Source organism: Haliotis rufescens, unplaced genomic scaffold (assembly GCF_023055435.1).
Source record: "Haliotis rufescens isolate VD_foot unplaced genomic scaffold, xgHalRufe1.0.p SCAF_1, whole genome shotgun sequence".
Taxonomy (NCBI): Eukaryota; Metazoa; Mollusca; class Gastropoda; order Lepetellida; family Haliotidae; genus Haliotis; species Haliotis rufescens.
In genome coordinates, this window is record NW_025963779.1 from 11,509,378 (window position 1) to 11,526,682 (window position 17,305).

At 38.3% G+C, this 17,305-nt stretch overlaps 1 protein-coding gene across 2 annotated transcripts in view; it reads right to left on the reverse strand.

Moving 5' to 3' along the window:
- LOC124147721 overlaps window positions 1-17,222 on the reverse strand; it is a 28,130-nt gene extending 10,908 nt beyond the window's left edge. Inside the window, exons 1-13 of one of the 2 annotated variants that reach the window (XM_046518471.2) lie at window positions 17,073-17,222; window positions 16,125-16,261; window positions 11,332-11,409; window positions 8,961-9,013; window positions 8,437-8,503; window positions 7,073-7,116; window positions 6,317-6,356; window positions 5,156-5,476; window positions 4,245-4,642; window positions 3,054-3,373; window positions 2,422-2,437; window positions 1,970-2,036; window positions 1,440-1,565 (exon numbers count right to left, since the gene is read on the reverse strand). In XM_046518471.2, coding sequence (XP_046374427.2) covers window positions 1,440-1,565; window positions 1,970-2,036; window positions 2,422-2,437; window positions 3,054-3,373; window positions 4,245-4,642; window positions 5,156-5,476; window positions 6,317-6,356; window positions 7,073-7,116; window positions 8,437-8,503; window positions 8,961-9,013; window positions 11,332-11,395 — 1,516 coding nt within the window. In that variant the 5' untranslated portion in view covers window positions 11,396-11,409; window positions 16,125-16,261; window positions 17,073-17,222. Of the gene's footprint in view, window positions 1-1,439; window positions 1,566-1,969; window positions 2,037-2,421; window positions 2,438-3,053; window positions 3,374-4,244; window positions 4,643-5,155; window positions 5,477-6,316; window positions 6,357-7,072; window positions 7,117-8,436; window positions 8,504-8,960; window positions 9,014-11,331; window positions 11,410-16,124; window positions 16,899-17,072 lie in introns of those variants that run through there. The other variant, XM_046518476.2, reaches the window with a different exon arrangement.
- Window positions 17,223-17,305: the final 83 nt, after the last annotated feature.

Here is a 17,305-nt window from a genome sequence, read left to right on the forward strand (position 1 = left end):
CCCATATCTTTTTGCTCATAATCAATATTTACACGGCATAAAAAAAATAATCGATTAAATGTAGTCATGATTTGTACAGACAAAACCTACAGAAGATAACAAATATGTAGTATCGTAGTATGTAGTATATGCGCGATATGTGATTAGGCCTAACTGAAACAAAGTTAAACTTAAGAAGAAATGGCGAAAGCAATGGTAAAAAAAATACGCGTTTTACAAAAACAATTCTAAGATCATACAATATAAGTCACTTTGTAGAATGTTTCACAGGATATATGCGGATGATGATCACAGACAAAATGCATGTTATGTCGTCTGCTATATGGTAATTTAACTTAAAATATGTGACGTAAAATATGGCCTTGCGCCAAAAATCATACCAAAAAACTACCGATCGTACCTAAATAAAGTTGGTACCAAGCCATAGGGGAAATCGTGATGAATGTAAAACTACTAAATTCAGGACCGATAATAGGAACACGTTCGTCTGAAAGCATGCGAAAATTAAGAGTTGTGGTGTAATTATTTCGGGAAAATTCAGATTTAGTCCCATTTCTGGAGTCAAAATCTGAAACTTCGGATCCGCCCTAAATTTGTTAATGGCACTAAGCCAATTTTTAACATATCTCCTTTTTATACACCTAGGTAACCAAGGACTTTCATTGCGAATTAGAGGCCGTTATTGAAAATCAAAATCTGCACTTTTGCCGATTTTACATGTGCGACATTTTGTTCTCTGGGACAAAGACAAAGCGTGATCACAGTCATCAAATACAGTGACAACGACATGCTTTAGGGCACCAACAAATCTCAGTTGTAATGTTAACAATGTTAAGAAATATATGAGTGTAATTATGTATTGTGAAATATATCTTTTGCATGGGAAAAAAAGGCAACAACGATGACTGCAGTGAACGCGTTTCTGCTCGCTTCCGGACAGGCTGCGCAGTACAAGCCGTAGCACTGATGGTTTCGCGCATAGGCTAGAGGGCCGTCCCTCTATTATATGGTCTCTGGTAAAACGAATACTTCCAAATTACTTCCGTGAATGCCTTCCTGGACATGTTAATTGATAATGACATCCGTCTAAATTACTGTCACTTCCTATATTTTGTGTTTCATCCCATTCTTCTTGCTACATACAATTCTGGAAGTGACGTATTCTTTGAACATATAGAAATTATAATCTCGTTCCAAATCAAGTTGGGTTTTTTTCAGTTTATAACAATAAAACAATGATTCCATACATGTTTATAACATAATTTTTAAAGTAATAATTACATTGCAGCAATATTGGCTCTGCCTTTGCGGATCATAATTGTCCTTTTCAAGTAGATTCATTGAATAAAAACTGGAATTTACTGCCAAAATTTGGGGGTCCTGACTCGCTATCAACCAAGTCGTAACCCTAGGTAGCGCAACCCTAGGGCAATACATACTGTGTCTTTTAAGTGACTCCTCCTTGACATCAGCACCACCTCCCCGGCTGGACCCCCTGTTGTCATGGTAATAAGTCTTGGGCGTTGCACCATGCTGCTGCTGCTGTTGTGGGACAGGTCTCGATGCTGTCAACAAAAATCAATATCAAATCCAATCGAATTTTGTGCTATGAAAAACAATATTGCAGGTGTAGCAGGGCGTGGAGTCATCCCACAGATGACATCCTTACCTTGTCAGCTTGCTGCCTGGGTTAACCTCTTGGGTCATGCGGACAAGGCGTCCGACCTCTGATCAGAAGGTAAGTGGTTCGAATTCCATCACGGGATAACAGGCCCAAACTGCTGAATTCCATATATGTTTATTACATTATTACCTACTCCGAAACCTTGCATTCCTCACAATAAAGAAGTTCTCTTCCTTATTCAACAGGAGTTAAAGAACACCCCACTAGTATATGCTCTGAATGCTTCAATCAGGGTGTTGAGCACCACTGCAAACACCCCAAATGCATTACGCAGCCACAACTTACATGTTTTTTGTCGTGCAGGACCGCCGTTAGAAACATCAGTTTTACCTGATGCCTGCATACTGGACATCTGAAATTTGACAATAAGGTGTACATCTATCTTTCCAAATATTAAAATGATAAATTCCTAGCATTTGGTGTAAGTTGTATTCCAATCTGCAAACACTTGTCACACAGTACGGTGAATATTGGCAATGTACAAAATCCTGAAATCACAACCTGTTTGTAAACCTTCACTGGACACAGCAACATCAAGAAGCCATGTTAAACTTGTGTTCTCATTACAAACAAAGACAAAGTCAGACTTTGGGAACTGTTAAAAGAATAAAAAACAAAGTTTTGACATTTATCAGCTAATTTCACATCTTCAAGAGCACATCACTTTGTTTCTTTTAAAACTGTCAAGAAAACCAATGATAATTCTAGCAGAAAGTATGAAATTTTGAAAAACTTACATTATGTGTCATGAATCTGGAATGACAAATGGAAAGACATTAATAATTTTAAGGATGTAAGAGGATGCAATACAGGCCATTATCATATTCAAACGGCTATGAAAAGTCATCGACCTACAAAGCTATTACAAAATGCAGATTTGCATAGACACGAGGAACTCCTCGTACCCCACATCTGTATGGCTAACTTACTAATGCGACGGCCTCCGTGGTCTAGTGGTAGAGCGGAAGGTCCGGGGTTCGATCCCTGACCGCATCATACCAAAAGACGTTAAAAGATGGTACTTGTTGTTACCCTGTCTGGCGCTCGGCATTAAGGGGTTAAAACAAGGACTGGTCGTCTCAGAGTCAGTATACTGTGTCTGAGTGGGGTATTCATGTTAAACAGAAGCATGGTATCTCAGTGAGCTAGCACTATAAATCGGCATCGGTCCGGACTAGTACAAGCAGCCACACAAACACACACACGTACATGCACATCGCTATATAAGTGCAATAATCTTGGACGCGACGTTAAACCCCATTTCACCTCACCTCACCTCACCTGCTTACTAATGCTATCTGACTAAACAGCTGCCATACAGGTTCTCTTTTCACACAAATTCAAAACACAATTACTAGTTTAAACTTACTGCTTGTCCTTCTCTCCCCTACTCCTTGCAGATCGATCCTGACCGTCCTCGATGCCATCAATCTCGAGGTCACCATCCAGGTCGTCGTCCACATCTTCCATCACTGCGGCTGCCTCATCATCAGCATCTACATCTTCCACTGACTCAGAATCATTTCCGGTAATCACTGAATCATTGTCGACAACACTTTCATCAAGATCCTGCCCACCAAGAGTAGTCTCCCTTTCCTTCCTCTCCTCCCTCACTGCCCTCCTTTGAGCTTCCTTCTCTTCCTGTTCTTTTTGCTTCTTCTTAAATTCAGCAGCAATCAATTCCATCTCCTGCAAAATATTCACATGACACATTACACTATTAATCTGAACTAAGATCATTCAAGGGATGTTTTCATCCTTTCATAATACACAGCCAGTATGTTTTGTTTTTGTGACAGCTTCAGTTTCATTGTTTGTTTGTTTGTCTGCTTTTTAAAGCAATATTTTAGTTATATGACAGTGGTGTCTAAATAATTCAGACAATTCAGTGATTGACATCATGAGCATTGACCTACACAATTGAATATGATGACATTAGGGCTGGGATGGGTAACTCGGGTCGGATGGGTCCTGAGTAAGACCCGGGTACCCACAGGACTACCCGGACCCGTGGTTAGTCACGTGATGTATTGTTTAATGACAAAAACTCACTATAGCTCAGTGGTTACACCACAAGTTGCTAATGTTCGCCTTTCTTTCTGACGATGCACACATTCCTTTTGACTTGTATATGTTTGAGTAAAGATAAAGCTTCAGTCAACTTCAGTGAAAGCATGATCTGATCGTTTGATACATGTATCTAAATAGTTTTAGCCAGGGCTGCGGTAAAACAATTACCAATCAGACATTTTGTTCCCCAATCTTGAGACTTGCAGATAATATAGGGTCGGGTACCCGGGTAGTAAATTTGGACTCGTCCCAGCCCTAGATGACATGCATCAACCAAGTCAGCATCCCTGACCATCCGAATCTGTTAGTCACCTCCTACGACAAGCATAGGTTGCTGAAGACCAATTCTAACCAAGTTTGAAGGTTCATGTGACTCAATAATGAAAATAATTGCAAGATATCAGAAATTGATGGCAAGTTACATACTGCTGAATGTGCAGGGTCATTTGATTATTTAAAAAAGTGTACAACTAAGAAAATGTTCCTAAACCTTTTCACGTTGTTTCTGTTCTGCTTTAAGTTTCTTCTTGCTTTTCTTGCCATGAGAATTCTGGGAAGTGATCCCTACTGATGCCCCTGAACTGTCATGGCCGCCCGCTTTAACATCTTCTGCTCTCAAAGTGGCCTTGACCTTCTCAGTTCCTGACACCTTGTTCTTGTGTAGTATAGAGCCATTGCTGAACTTCTCTTGCTCAACCTTCTTGGCAGAGGACGAATCAGGGGCACAGCTGTCATGAGCATTGGAATTGTGTGTTGGAAAGACATTAGTAAAATTGTTTGGTGCTGAAGTACTTGAGTCAGTTCTGTCTGCCGTCTGCTTCGATGTCTGTTGTGAGTCTGATGTATTGCGGCTGGAATTTGACCTGGCTTGAAAGGCGGCGTGTGATTCTGTCGAGTAATACAGGGTATATTCTGAAAATGTTTACCGGACAAAGGGCACATGTACGTTTCCCTCTCACTTGCCGAATTTTCATTATTTTTATATCTCTTGGTAGATCCAAAACACAGATGGAGATTGTCTTAATTTATATTCAGATTGCATATATATGAAATGAGTAAATATAGTTATCAACATAACAGTTTAAGTAAATAAACTCAGCTGAGAACTCTAATAACTACAGAAAACAATTGAAGTGTTTTCAATGATTATTTACTAAACCAATAATGAATCCAGTTATCTTCTTCGTAAATAACAGAAAACATCACTGACCACACACACGACAGTACCTACTACGTCAACAAATCACATAACTCAATTTGCAGAATACCTGTGTTATTGATGCCTTATCCAAGTAGTTACAACATCAATGATTATTGTTCAAACAAAATCAGTGACTTCAAATTCTACTCCTTGTCAAAGACTGTACATCAAAACAACACATCAAAGAAACTGTTACTCACGTTTACCCATCTTTGCAGCTTTTCGTCGTTCCTTAGCTTTTTTCTTTTTCTCCTTTTTCTTTTCTTCTTTAGTTGGACCAGGAACATATGTTGATGGCCGTGTATAAGAATAATCATCATAATCACTGTCATCAGAGTCATCATAAAATCCTGGGAAAAATGTTTCTTCATAGTCATGATAATAGTGACCTCCATGACGGTGACCTCCGTAATGGTGTTCTCGGTGAAAGGAATGTCCTCCGGAATGAATGTGTTCGAAAAATGGATTCCCAAACGGACTTCCAAATGGATTTCCAAATGGATTTCCAAAAGGATTGAAAGCTGTCAAATAAATTGTAATCTAGTTAAACTAACTCAGTGAAAAATAAAAATGTGAAAAAAGTTAGTTTGATAAATGTTACTTCTTTGCCAAACAATATAAACTGATATCAATATTGAGACATACAAAATCTCCAAGACAAATTTGAAACATGATGGTGTATGTCGCTCCTTAGCATGCAGTGAAAGATCAATTCTATTATGTCTTCCTAGTAGGGCTGGGACGGGTAACTCGGGTACTAGGGTCGGGTGGGTACTGAGATGGACCCGGGTACCCACAAGACTACTCGGACCTGTTGTTTGTCACGTGATAAACTGTTTGATGACAAAAATTATCTAGAACTCTATGGTTACACTACAAGTCACTAATGTTCCCATTTCTTCCTGATGACGCACCAATTCCTTATGACCTTTTTGGTTTGAATAAAGATAAAACTTCAGTCAGCTTCAGTGTACGCATGACCAGATCGTTTAAAAGGTGAATCAAAATACATTTTGCCAGGGCTATGGTCAAACTATTCCAAATCGGATATTTTGTACCCATTTCTTGAGACCTACAGCAGGTATCCGAGTAGGATCAGGTAATAGGGGGTCAGGTACCCAGTTGTGAATTTGGAATCATTCCAGCCCTACTTCCTAGCTATGTAAAATATGCCCTTAGCATCAGCTGACTGTTACAACTCAACAAATGCAGCTAAGATATGTAAATAAAAGCAACAAAATTCATTCCATAACGAAAAGAAATCTCCACTAAAAGTAGAGAGTCGATTGAACGATTCCAACTATATCAGGAAACAAATGTCTTGAGCATCAACTGACTGCTACACTTAACATGGCACCTACCTCCATTCAACCAGGGGAATAGCCGCACAAAAACCTCAAACTGAAAAACAGACACAACATATTTGAAACACTGACATGGGCATTCAGGGTTTGACATGTCACAGAAATGTGTGTCCAGTATGAACAGATGTCTACCAGAATGCAGATAAAATAGTATAAAGCACAATGGTATTCATTGTACCAAATTCTTGACAAGAAATATTAAGGTCCTGTAATTAAAATAATTATCATATTTTACAGTACAGTGCACTAGACCATTTCATTACTTTACAGAACCCTCATATTTCCTGTAAGGACCCTTGAAATTAATTATTGTAGGTTCTCTAAAAAAGGCGCAATATCTGATTGACGAATTTAGCAGTCAAATTATCAAAACTCTACAGTGAAAACATAACCATTTCCCCCTTAGAAATTAATACAAACTCATTTTTCGAAAAATTTGAATTCAAATCTGAAGCGAAATAATTCCACAAAATGTTATCATAAACAGTTATCATTGGATAAGACATAAATTTATGCCAATGAATATGCATAGTGTAACTGATGTTTATTAATGGTTAGATGTAAACATATTATGGAGTCATATTACCACAAAAACATTTACAGGTGAGATTTATTAACTTCAAATTTAGTTTTATTGTTGGATATATTTTGCATGTTTGAATCACTTGTTAAACGTTTGGATTCCTTTCAGGAGCAAATTTTAATAGAAAAGCTTGAAAATAATGAAATTTGTGTATTCATTGGTTTACTTACAGGGATTCCATCTTCCTCATCCTCCGCCCCCACAGCCTGTGGACCTGTGGCAACAGAGAACAACTGTGTTACTATGACAACCACAACAAAATTATGTTATAACACACATTTTCCACACACAAGCTTGTTAAGAAAAGCACTGAAAATACAATGTTGCATGTACATATAGATTACGATACAGCAAGGCACTACAGGGAGTTATCTGGGATTTTAAACTAACTACCCACGGTGGGCAAATTTGGAAAAAAGTGTGTTTTGGTTCAAAATTCAAACTTTTAGTATGGTTCTTAATTTCTAACATTCAGAGGTATTCTAACATTGGCGTTAATGTAAATATCAATAATATCAAACCATCTAACGGCAAACCTGTCACAACGAAGTTTAAAGGTGGAATGAAGTGGTGTTTGATGACACGTTCAAGATTACTGTATACTGTTACTGTTCTTATATACAAAGTAAAGCAACATGCTTGCATGCTCATGCAGGTCTTGTAGCACTTGTCCATTGAGACAACATGTAACAGCTCAACACAGATACCCCAGGCCAGAGACACAACACTGACTCCAAACAGTTTGATCCTATATCATACCCAAAGATGTTGATGTTACCCTGCCTTGAGCTTGGCATTAAGTCCAGTAAGGGGATAAAACAAGGACTGTTGGCTCAAAGTCAGTATTTTGGGTCTGAGGGGGGTATGCATGTTAAACTGCAGCACTGATATCTCAGAGGGCTAGCTTGATAAAACTGACATATGTCCAAACTAGTACTAGTACTAGTCCAAACAAGCTTGAATGCGATGTTACACTCTATTTCACCTCATCTCACCTCGCATTTATACCCCCTGGAAAGAACTTTCCGTTTACGACCAAGCTTTCTCCATTGAACATCAAAACCATGAAAGCAGGTCACAGGTTAAAGGTTCCTCACATGATGATTTTTAGCATGGTTAGTGAATGAGTGAGTGAGTGTGTTTTACGGGATATTCTTCCTCACCATCTGTCAGTACTAACAACTTATTGAAAGAAGACTCAAGTCGCCGGTAAACTCAAACGATGTTTACTTGTTCAGATCAAAACCATAACTGACAACACAACGGCATTACTATGATGACATCATCACAACACTCACACAACCATTCCAAACTACGTTAACATTGCGTTCTATTTATAGAAATACTTCCGGGTTTAGAGTTACCTCCCTTACATCATTATCATTCGCTCAGAGACAGTATTATGGGTCTCATGTTGGCTGCGTTGATGCCACAATTCACCAGGTGGAATAAACTGAGGCAATCCTCTGCCCCCAAGTCTCACTAGGGAAATCTTAATGTATACTGGAAAAGACATATTGTATACTATACCAACCTTCTGTCAGATACTTGTAGGCATAGCCAATCTCCTGAAACCTTTCCTTGGCGCCGGGCTCAGTGTTCTGGTAACCATAGTAACAAGAGAGCATATAATATCAGCAGGACAAACAAAAAATGGACAGATTGTGTGTTGTACATAGATTCTTTTAACACAGCATACATCTCAAAACAATTTTTCTGTATGTACCGTATATCGCTGTGTATAAGGTGAGTTTTTCGTACCAAAAATTAAGGGGATTTCAAGGTGGGGGGGGGGGGGGGTTGTCGCCTTATACGGGTTGAAGAGTTTTGATGTTTTTCCACAAACACAAAGACACATAGGTAGCTTTGACAGTTAATATTACTTCGGTTTTATTTCAATACATGACCAAGGTGACAGGCCATGATGATCAGTAGTAAAACTGCAACCACTGACAATTATTTTCAGGTCGTGGAATAAACTTACCCACCATTGTTGATTCGACATTGCACATATTTACATAAGCTTGATATATGGGAGATGTTCCAAAAGTGTCTCACCTTATCAGGATGGAACTGTTTGGCTAGCTTGTAATAGTTCTTCTTAATATCATCTGAAAAATAAATTCAGAGCTCTATATTGGCTTTAATACGTCTCAATAATGACATGATTAACATGAAATAAATAATATGCTCATGGGTAAATTGACCATTATCCTTGAACTTGCGGAGGACTTGGAGGCTCATTCCAGTATTTACAATACCATATTTGAATTAATAAGTGCCCAGGGTGCATCAAAATTAGAAATAGGGGGGAAATTGTAGTGGGTGGTGCTTATTATGTCAAATACGGTACTGTACTTATCAATATGATCAACCTCCTCCACCCCTTGTGATGTTGTTCGCCTTGTAACATGGGTAGTGTGCACCCTACATTTTTCAAAATCCTTGATTAGCTCCTAAGTTTTTTGGGTTTTTTTAACGCAGCTCTCAGCCATATACCAGTCATACGATGGCAGCCTGTAAATAATCGAGTCTGGACCAGACAACTAGTGATTGATATTGTGAACAACGATCCAAGTCTTTGGAGCATGTTGACACTAGGGGTGGGACATGTCAGGTACTCGTGTCCGGTGGGTCCTGACTAGGACCGAGGTACCCACAAGACTACCTGGACCCCAGTTTTTCACATGATACATTGTTTAATGACAATAACAATAAAACTCCATGGTTACACTCAAAATCACTAATATCACATTTCTTTCTGACTGTATGCATTCCTTCTGACCTTTATGTGTTTTGGTAATGATAAAACTTCAGTCTTCTTAGATGTAATAATGATCAGATTGTTTTATACGTGTATCTAAATAGTTCTTGCCAGGGCTCCAGTACAACAATTCCGGATCAGACATTTTGTACCCAACTTGAGACCAACAGCGGGTACCCGGGTAGGGTCAGGTAATAGGGGGCCGGGTACCCGGGTAGTAAATTTGAACTCATCCCAGCCCTAGCTGACACACAATCAACAGAATCAACGAGCCTAACCACCAGATCCATTTAGTCACCTCTTACAACCAGCACTTGTTGCTGGAAACCTGGAATACCTACAGGACAGGGATGCAGAGCTCCAGATAAGCTGCGTATCTGTGTGAAATACGCATCAGAAATGAAGAAATACGCAGTAAAATATAATCCAAGTGTATCAAATACGCAACGAACATTACAGATACGCTACAAAAATAAAACTTGTGCGTATCATCAAAATATTGTGAAGTAACCCTGAGTATTCGATTAGCAAATCAGCAACTTATTTTTAAATTATAAGTTGGCATTCCGTCAACCTTGCCAAACTCCACGATGACAGTCAGATCATGATCATTTGCCATCACACTTTCTTGTGGAAGTATCGTGGTATTTTTGAGTCCTATAAAGCTCTCGAACCCACACGACACCAGTTTGCAGGGACTAGACGAATAGTGTTTTTAAATATTTAACTTAAATACCCACATGTGTAAAAAACTAGTGGGTAACAGAAATTTGAATACGCAGATAGAATTACTGATACCCAATGATTTTAAAATGCATGGGTAAAAATACCCACAACACCAAAAGCTTATCTGGAGCTCTGGGGATGTAAGCTATGTAGATGGTCCAGTGTTCTGTAGTGCTGTCCAATAAGTCTCCTTTAATACATCAACTGGGATAAGAGGGTTCCGTCAATAGATGAGTGGTTAAATCCAGACTCATTAAAACTACTACAGTCAAACATTGTAGTGTCAAAGTTGAAGGGACCTACATAAATACTTTGAGTTATCTGAGGTTTGAAACAACCAAAATGATGAAAAAAGAAGGAATACACAGGGACCAAGCTTATACTTTGAGACAAATGTAAGTTCAACACATCAATGTTCGACACAACGGCAAGATTCAATCAAGATTCTGTTGTGTAACTACCATAATGACATTCTCAATTTTTCAAAGTTTTCTTGTCATCAGGCAGTTATAGGATGAAGACTATGATGTCATTATTTATCACAGAAGGAGTAACTTGGTAAGAGAATGGGTAACTCTTGAGTGGGAAAATGTTAAAAAATGCATTGGTCAAGCTCACTGCAGCATCTTAGATTCCAGATGCCCCTCCACAAACCTCTGTGCTGTGTGTAGGATGTATGTGGTGGAGTGGAGCTGGCTTATGCTTATGTAAAACCAGTTTAGAAACTTTCAGTAGCAAGAAAGGAAACCAGTTTCACATGCAATAAATCTCTGATCTCAATATTTACAAAATTGGGTATTGCGATTCATTCATTGCGATATACATATGCTGCGTCTGCCAATCTCTCAACTGATAACTGACGGTCAATAGGAATTCATAGGCTGACCAGTGGCAATGAAGCATTTTCTCTGCAACAGATTTCTGAAGCATTTCACTCACCATCACTAGCATCATAAGGCACTCCCAAAACTTCCAAACATTTCCGTCTCTCTCTCTCCGACATGACGCTTCATTCAGCTGCAACACAAGAGAAAACGTCAGGGTTGCAGGTGAAATTATTAGTCAGGTTATGATTTCCCATTTTCTAAGAAATATACATGGAAAATTTATCCATCATATTAAAGGGGCACTGATCTAACGCAATTCCCCGGGACTGGTTGTTGCCTTTGTTATTGTTTTTCCCCAGTGAGTACCCGGATGTATAGCAGAAATCTAGACTAGTTCGCGACCTCTGCTGGGCCATTCGTAAGCGCATTAGTCACTTTTATGGGTAGCAATAAGGGCGTATGGTCACATTGATCAACAAAATGAAATACAGTTTTCGAGATAATAAGGAAATGTAGGTATCTTTGTCGGTAGCAATGGTGACGAAGTTTTGATAAGTCACTTGCTTGGTAATTTTGCGATTTTCGTTTACACTATTTTGACTTGCAACACAAAGTAAATATTTCACCTGAGCATTGCTTTTTTATAGTGTGCATATTTTTTTACTGTCAAATGTGTAACAAATTTATTAAACGTCTAAATATTCAGTTATTTCACAAAGTGACTGAAAAACATTTCCATCTGTATTATTATGATAACAAATTTCTAAACATTTTGATGTTTAATGTCATCACCAAGAGACTGAAAATGTTACGTTGAAAAGTACATTTCTATGTTGTTTTGGCTTCTAATCCTACATAATAATCTGTTGTGATGTTTGTAGGCCCTTTTGGTCGTCTTAATCAATCTGGACAGATTTTTAAGTCAAAATGACTGAAATATTTACACATTTTATAAATTGCCTGAGAGAATCACATTTTACAAATTGACGGTAATATATACACGCTTACAAAGGAAAAGACCTGTGAAAACAACGTCTATCGCGCATTGAAGAATTTCCCAACTAAGACGTAGAGAAACAAGAACGAATCGGTTCAAATGAAGGAAAACAAATTGCATATATCATAATTACAACCTACCAAATTTATGTGTATAAATTTTAGGCAGCTTCCTTGTTCGAGAAATGTATCCGTGAATATCCACACAAAGGAACAATATCCCACTCGTCTGCAGCTGTACAAAGAAACTTACTCGATATCACGTGTCTCTGTAACAATCAAATATTTTAAAAGATGTATATCGTTTCGGGATATTATAACCCGTGTTCGTTTCTCAACTGATCACTTGGATTGTTTCAGGTGTTTTACATAGGTGTCAAGTCTCAAAGGCCCACGTGACAACGTCCACGGTTCTTAAAAAATCCATTGAGTGATAGATAACAATGATCAATCAATCAACGTATTATCAGTAAACCCTTTGAACAAAGTATGTTGTTTTTACATCGGCACTTCACGCCATGATAAAAGTGTATTCCCTTTGTTTTCGTAAACCTACACATGTAAACACTCACTTTTGACATATCCACTGTGCAAGATAACAGTGATTAATCAATCAACGTATTTTCTGTTAATCCTTTGATGACTTGGAACGATCCGTTGATTTACAAAAAAAAGTAAATCAACTGATCATTCATCTCTTGCTGGGCTGCCACGTGCATATTACATAACACACATTTCACCTCACTTCAAACCTGGATTTAGATTGAATAATTACCCCAGACACAATACATGCCAAATGGGAACCTTTGTCAGGTAATCTAAGTGGTGCTACCACTAATTGTACCTGTAATAAATTCATTAACTGAGCATCAAGTAAATGACGACAAATACACAAGTGTAGGGTTATACGAGAAAATGTGGAGTAGTAATTGCATTATCGACGCAAGCCGGAATCCAAAAATGCTTTCACTGCATGGATACTTTTTTTAGTATTTCCAAATGACGACATCCGATGAGCTCCGTCGTTCTTCTTGTCTGTTTGTTTAGGCTGAAGAAATTAATTAGCATGCGCCCTTTGTCGAAATCTTTATGGATCACAGTTAACCAATCAGTGTTTATGCAAAAATGCGTAAAACAAATATTGCCTCCAGCCTCCAAGTTTATTTGACTGTCCTTGCAGACGGTAGCACAGTCTCTGGTCACGCTCAGTTGCGTTGCGTATCATCCGGGTACTCATGGGAAAAAAAACAATAACAAAGGCAACAACCAGTCCGGGGAATTGCGTTAGATCAGTGCCCCTTTAACTTTGTAAACAGAAAACAGGAGATGAAAGCTTGTGTCTTGAAGATGTGTATTATCATAACTAAATTGTAAAATATACTTTATGATAAGAGTTATCAAGTTGTTGCAAATTTCATAAAAGTTGAATGAATATACTAAATATGATAGATTTGGTTTACATCTCAATGATTTACATGAACGTGATGAAGATAGTTATTGCCAGCTATAAATAGGAGGCTTGGGAGAGGACCCTTGTAGACCTTGTAGACAAATCTGGGCTCTGTTCCTTTTTTTAAAAAATATTTTGAGGTGCTGGTCTTGTTACCATGGTTACAGAAGTGCCAGATAAGGGGACAGTATTTGAATGAAAGATTTGTAGATAACAATCTTACCCTGCCTAGTGAGGTATAGACCCATTGTGTTTTGCAGCCTTTTTGCACATATTGTCAAAGTGAGTGTTGAGTATCAGCATGTGGTCAATATCTACACCAAGCATGGTAACACCGTCATTGCAATCTATTGTCATATCACCAAATGTAAAGTTTTTTATTGCAAATTCATATTTCTTCCCAAGGCTTGAAACTTCTCTGAGTTAATCTTCATTTGGTTGTCCTTAAGCCATCAAAGAGTGGTTTTACAATCTTCTATCATGTGATAAAATAATTCACCTCTGTCCACAAGTTCATCCAACAGTTCAACATGTAATTGTCTCATGAGTGGACCACTCTTGTAAACTGCTCTGCCCAGGAAAACTATTACAGACATACTATATGCCTAACTCATATCAGGACAGTGCTTAGTTAGGAGACCTGATATACAATGAGAAATAACAGTAGCACCTTTAGCATGTTTAGAATACAGTACCACAATTTCTCGTCAGGACAATCTTGTTTTTTTTGTTACACAAATCCTGAAATACCCTATTTTCGAACAGTTAAGATGGCATTGCTGATACTTCGAGGGATGAGTGATTCAATATTCAAATTCTGCTTCATACCAGTAGGTGATGTCTTCAACAATAAAATGCAGTTTTATTCCGAAATAAAAACATCCTCAGTAAAAGGTGTGACCTCCATTGCCTTGTCTGTAAACTTTTGCTGCACAAGAGCGTTGTCACCTATTTTCCAACACGATTGGTTCTGTACTTTAGCAGGGTTTCCACGAATGAAGACGCGTTTTGGAGCACAGTTCGCAACATAATTCTAGCAGGTTGACATTAAAAGTAATTAAAAGTTTGAAAATTATTAACAAACTATAACTGTTTGTCAAGTTATAGTGTTCACACATGTTGCTCTTCCTTTTCATCATGAAATGGGCAACAAAATGTGCACTCTAAAATTGGCAGCTTTGATGACATCACACCTCTCATTATAACGAGACAAATCACTATTAATATAGCTGTCCAAAATTAAGTGTCGTTTGAAAATAGGGTACTTGATGTTATTTTCCCCATGTAACATGTTTTCGAGACCCCAAACAATACGTTACCACTAGCTACATGACGTAAGATATTCAATATGTAATGAAAACATACCTCAAAACTTACTTTTTCACAAATGCACATTTAATCAAACATAATCTGATTATAATCTTGCATAAGAACATATGTATGCACCAATGATGTATCGGCTGCTGTTTGTAAACTTCCTGTCTGTAATGTCACGTGACTGATCATGTTGTGATTCTATTGTGCATCTTAACTTGACTGTCATGGAGGGGCTCGAAATCATGTGGCAGTAACAAGATGAACAAGGTGGCACCTGACTGACTTGTCTCACTTGGCGAGGTATTTATCCAATCGCAAACAGAAATAAATGTTCTCTAAGGTAAGGCTTAATTTTAGTGTATTGGGATTGTTATTAGACATGTAATCAGAAAAACTTCTCAGGGGCTCAAGAAAACAGTACGCAAGAGTACTTTATACCTGGATATTACCAATCTCATTAAAAATTGATCTTAGTTCTCGCTACCGCTAAACAAAGATCTGAGGACATCCCATTAGGGGTTACGTCAGAACGACCTTTTATCCGACCAATCAGGGCGTCGCTTACCAGATCATGAAAGTGACAGTCGGAATGTGATTTCTCTTCATGCAACCTCAAAAACTTTAAAACGGGGTATTCCGAACAATAGTTACGAGCTTAACGACTGAATCTATACAATCTAGACCATATATTAGCCATTTGAGAATGTTCTTTTGTTCAGGTTTCAAATTTTTAAGCGAGAATTTGTCAAAATATGTTTCGAAGCGTAGTCGCCAATTTGAAATTAATGCCGTAAAGCACGAGAAAGCTGACTTCTGATTGGCTAATGTCGACTTCTTGTCAATAATTCCATTGGTCGGTCAGAGTTCGCGAAAGGTCGGTCTGACGTGACCCGTAATGGGATGTCCTCAGATCTTTGTTTAGTGGCAGCGAAAACTAAGATCTGATTTTAATGAGATTGGGATATTACCAATGTACTGCATTTTGCCAACAAACTTGTAACTGTTGATATGGTATTATTTCCAGATAACAAAACTCAGCACTATCAGCTGTCAACAGACATGACTCCCTCTATTGTCCATATTAACAGATGTTTGGCAAACTTCGGCCTCCTGAGCCAGTTTTGTCAAAATAATGTACTCACGTTTGAAAGCAATGTGGAATCAGTACGATGAACTCATTTAAGTCGTATATGGCGTATATCCATGACGAATCGACCAAGACTTGTCATAATTCTGTGGAGCTGTTACTCTGATAACATTTTCGACGCAAAGCTTCCGCCTCCGAGAAAATAAAACGAAAGTAGAAAGGACTGTCAGCACTAAAAATAATGTTATTTCTTGAGACTGATAATGACAGTTTAATGTTTCCAGAGCTTGATCTCAGAGGTAGATGACAAAGATTAGATACTTTAAAATCACCAAAGCCAGAATGCTATGGTGTACAAAAACTTTCACTCAAACCGGAATTCCCCATTTACGTTCCGCGCCATGTTGGAGATTCAACACAACACGGTGTATTCAAAATTGTGGATTGAAAATATGTTGGATTAGGATTATATATACTGTAACGAAAAGACAGAACATGTTACTTCAGATTTTAACATAAACACATTAATTTACACGTCCGACACGTGTATAGTACACTCCTCGATCTGCCCTCATTATAAAGTATAATTATACATTTGAACACAGACGAGGGGTGGAATAACCATAGACAGCGAGACGTTCTAAGATATACAAACTTCAAGTTGACATAGTTTTAACACTGGTCAAGGATGATTATTTTAATGATACCAACATACCTTAATCACCAAGATGACTGCGCTTTACCCCCTATTTTCTACTTCTTTTACATGTATATTGCGTACCCGTAATATGTCCCACTCTCCGGTGCCCCTATTCCCAGCCTATGAGATCAAGGCATTCACTTAACCCCTCCCCCATCCCCCATCCCCGGGTAGGGTCGTGTAATAGGGGGGTGGGTACCCGGGTAGTAAATATGGACTCGTCCCAGCCCTACCGGGTACCCACAGGACTATACCTGGACCCGTGGTTAGTCACGTGATATATTGTTAATGACAAAAACTCACAAAAGCTCCGTGGTTACATCACAAGTCGCCAATGTTCGCATTTCTTTTCTAACGATACCCACATTCCTTTTGACTTGCATATGTTTGAGTAAAGATAACGCTTCAGTCAACTTCCGTGTACGAATGATCTGATTGTTTGATACATGTATCTAAATAGTTTTAGCCAGGGCGGCGGTAAAACAATTCCCAATCAGACATTTTGTTCCCAACTCTTGAGACCTGCAGTGGGTACC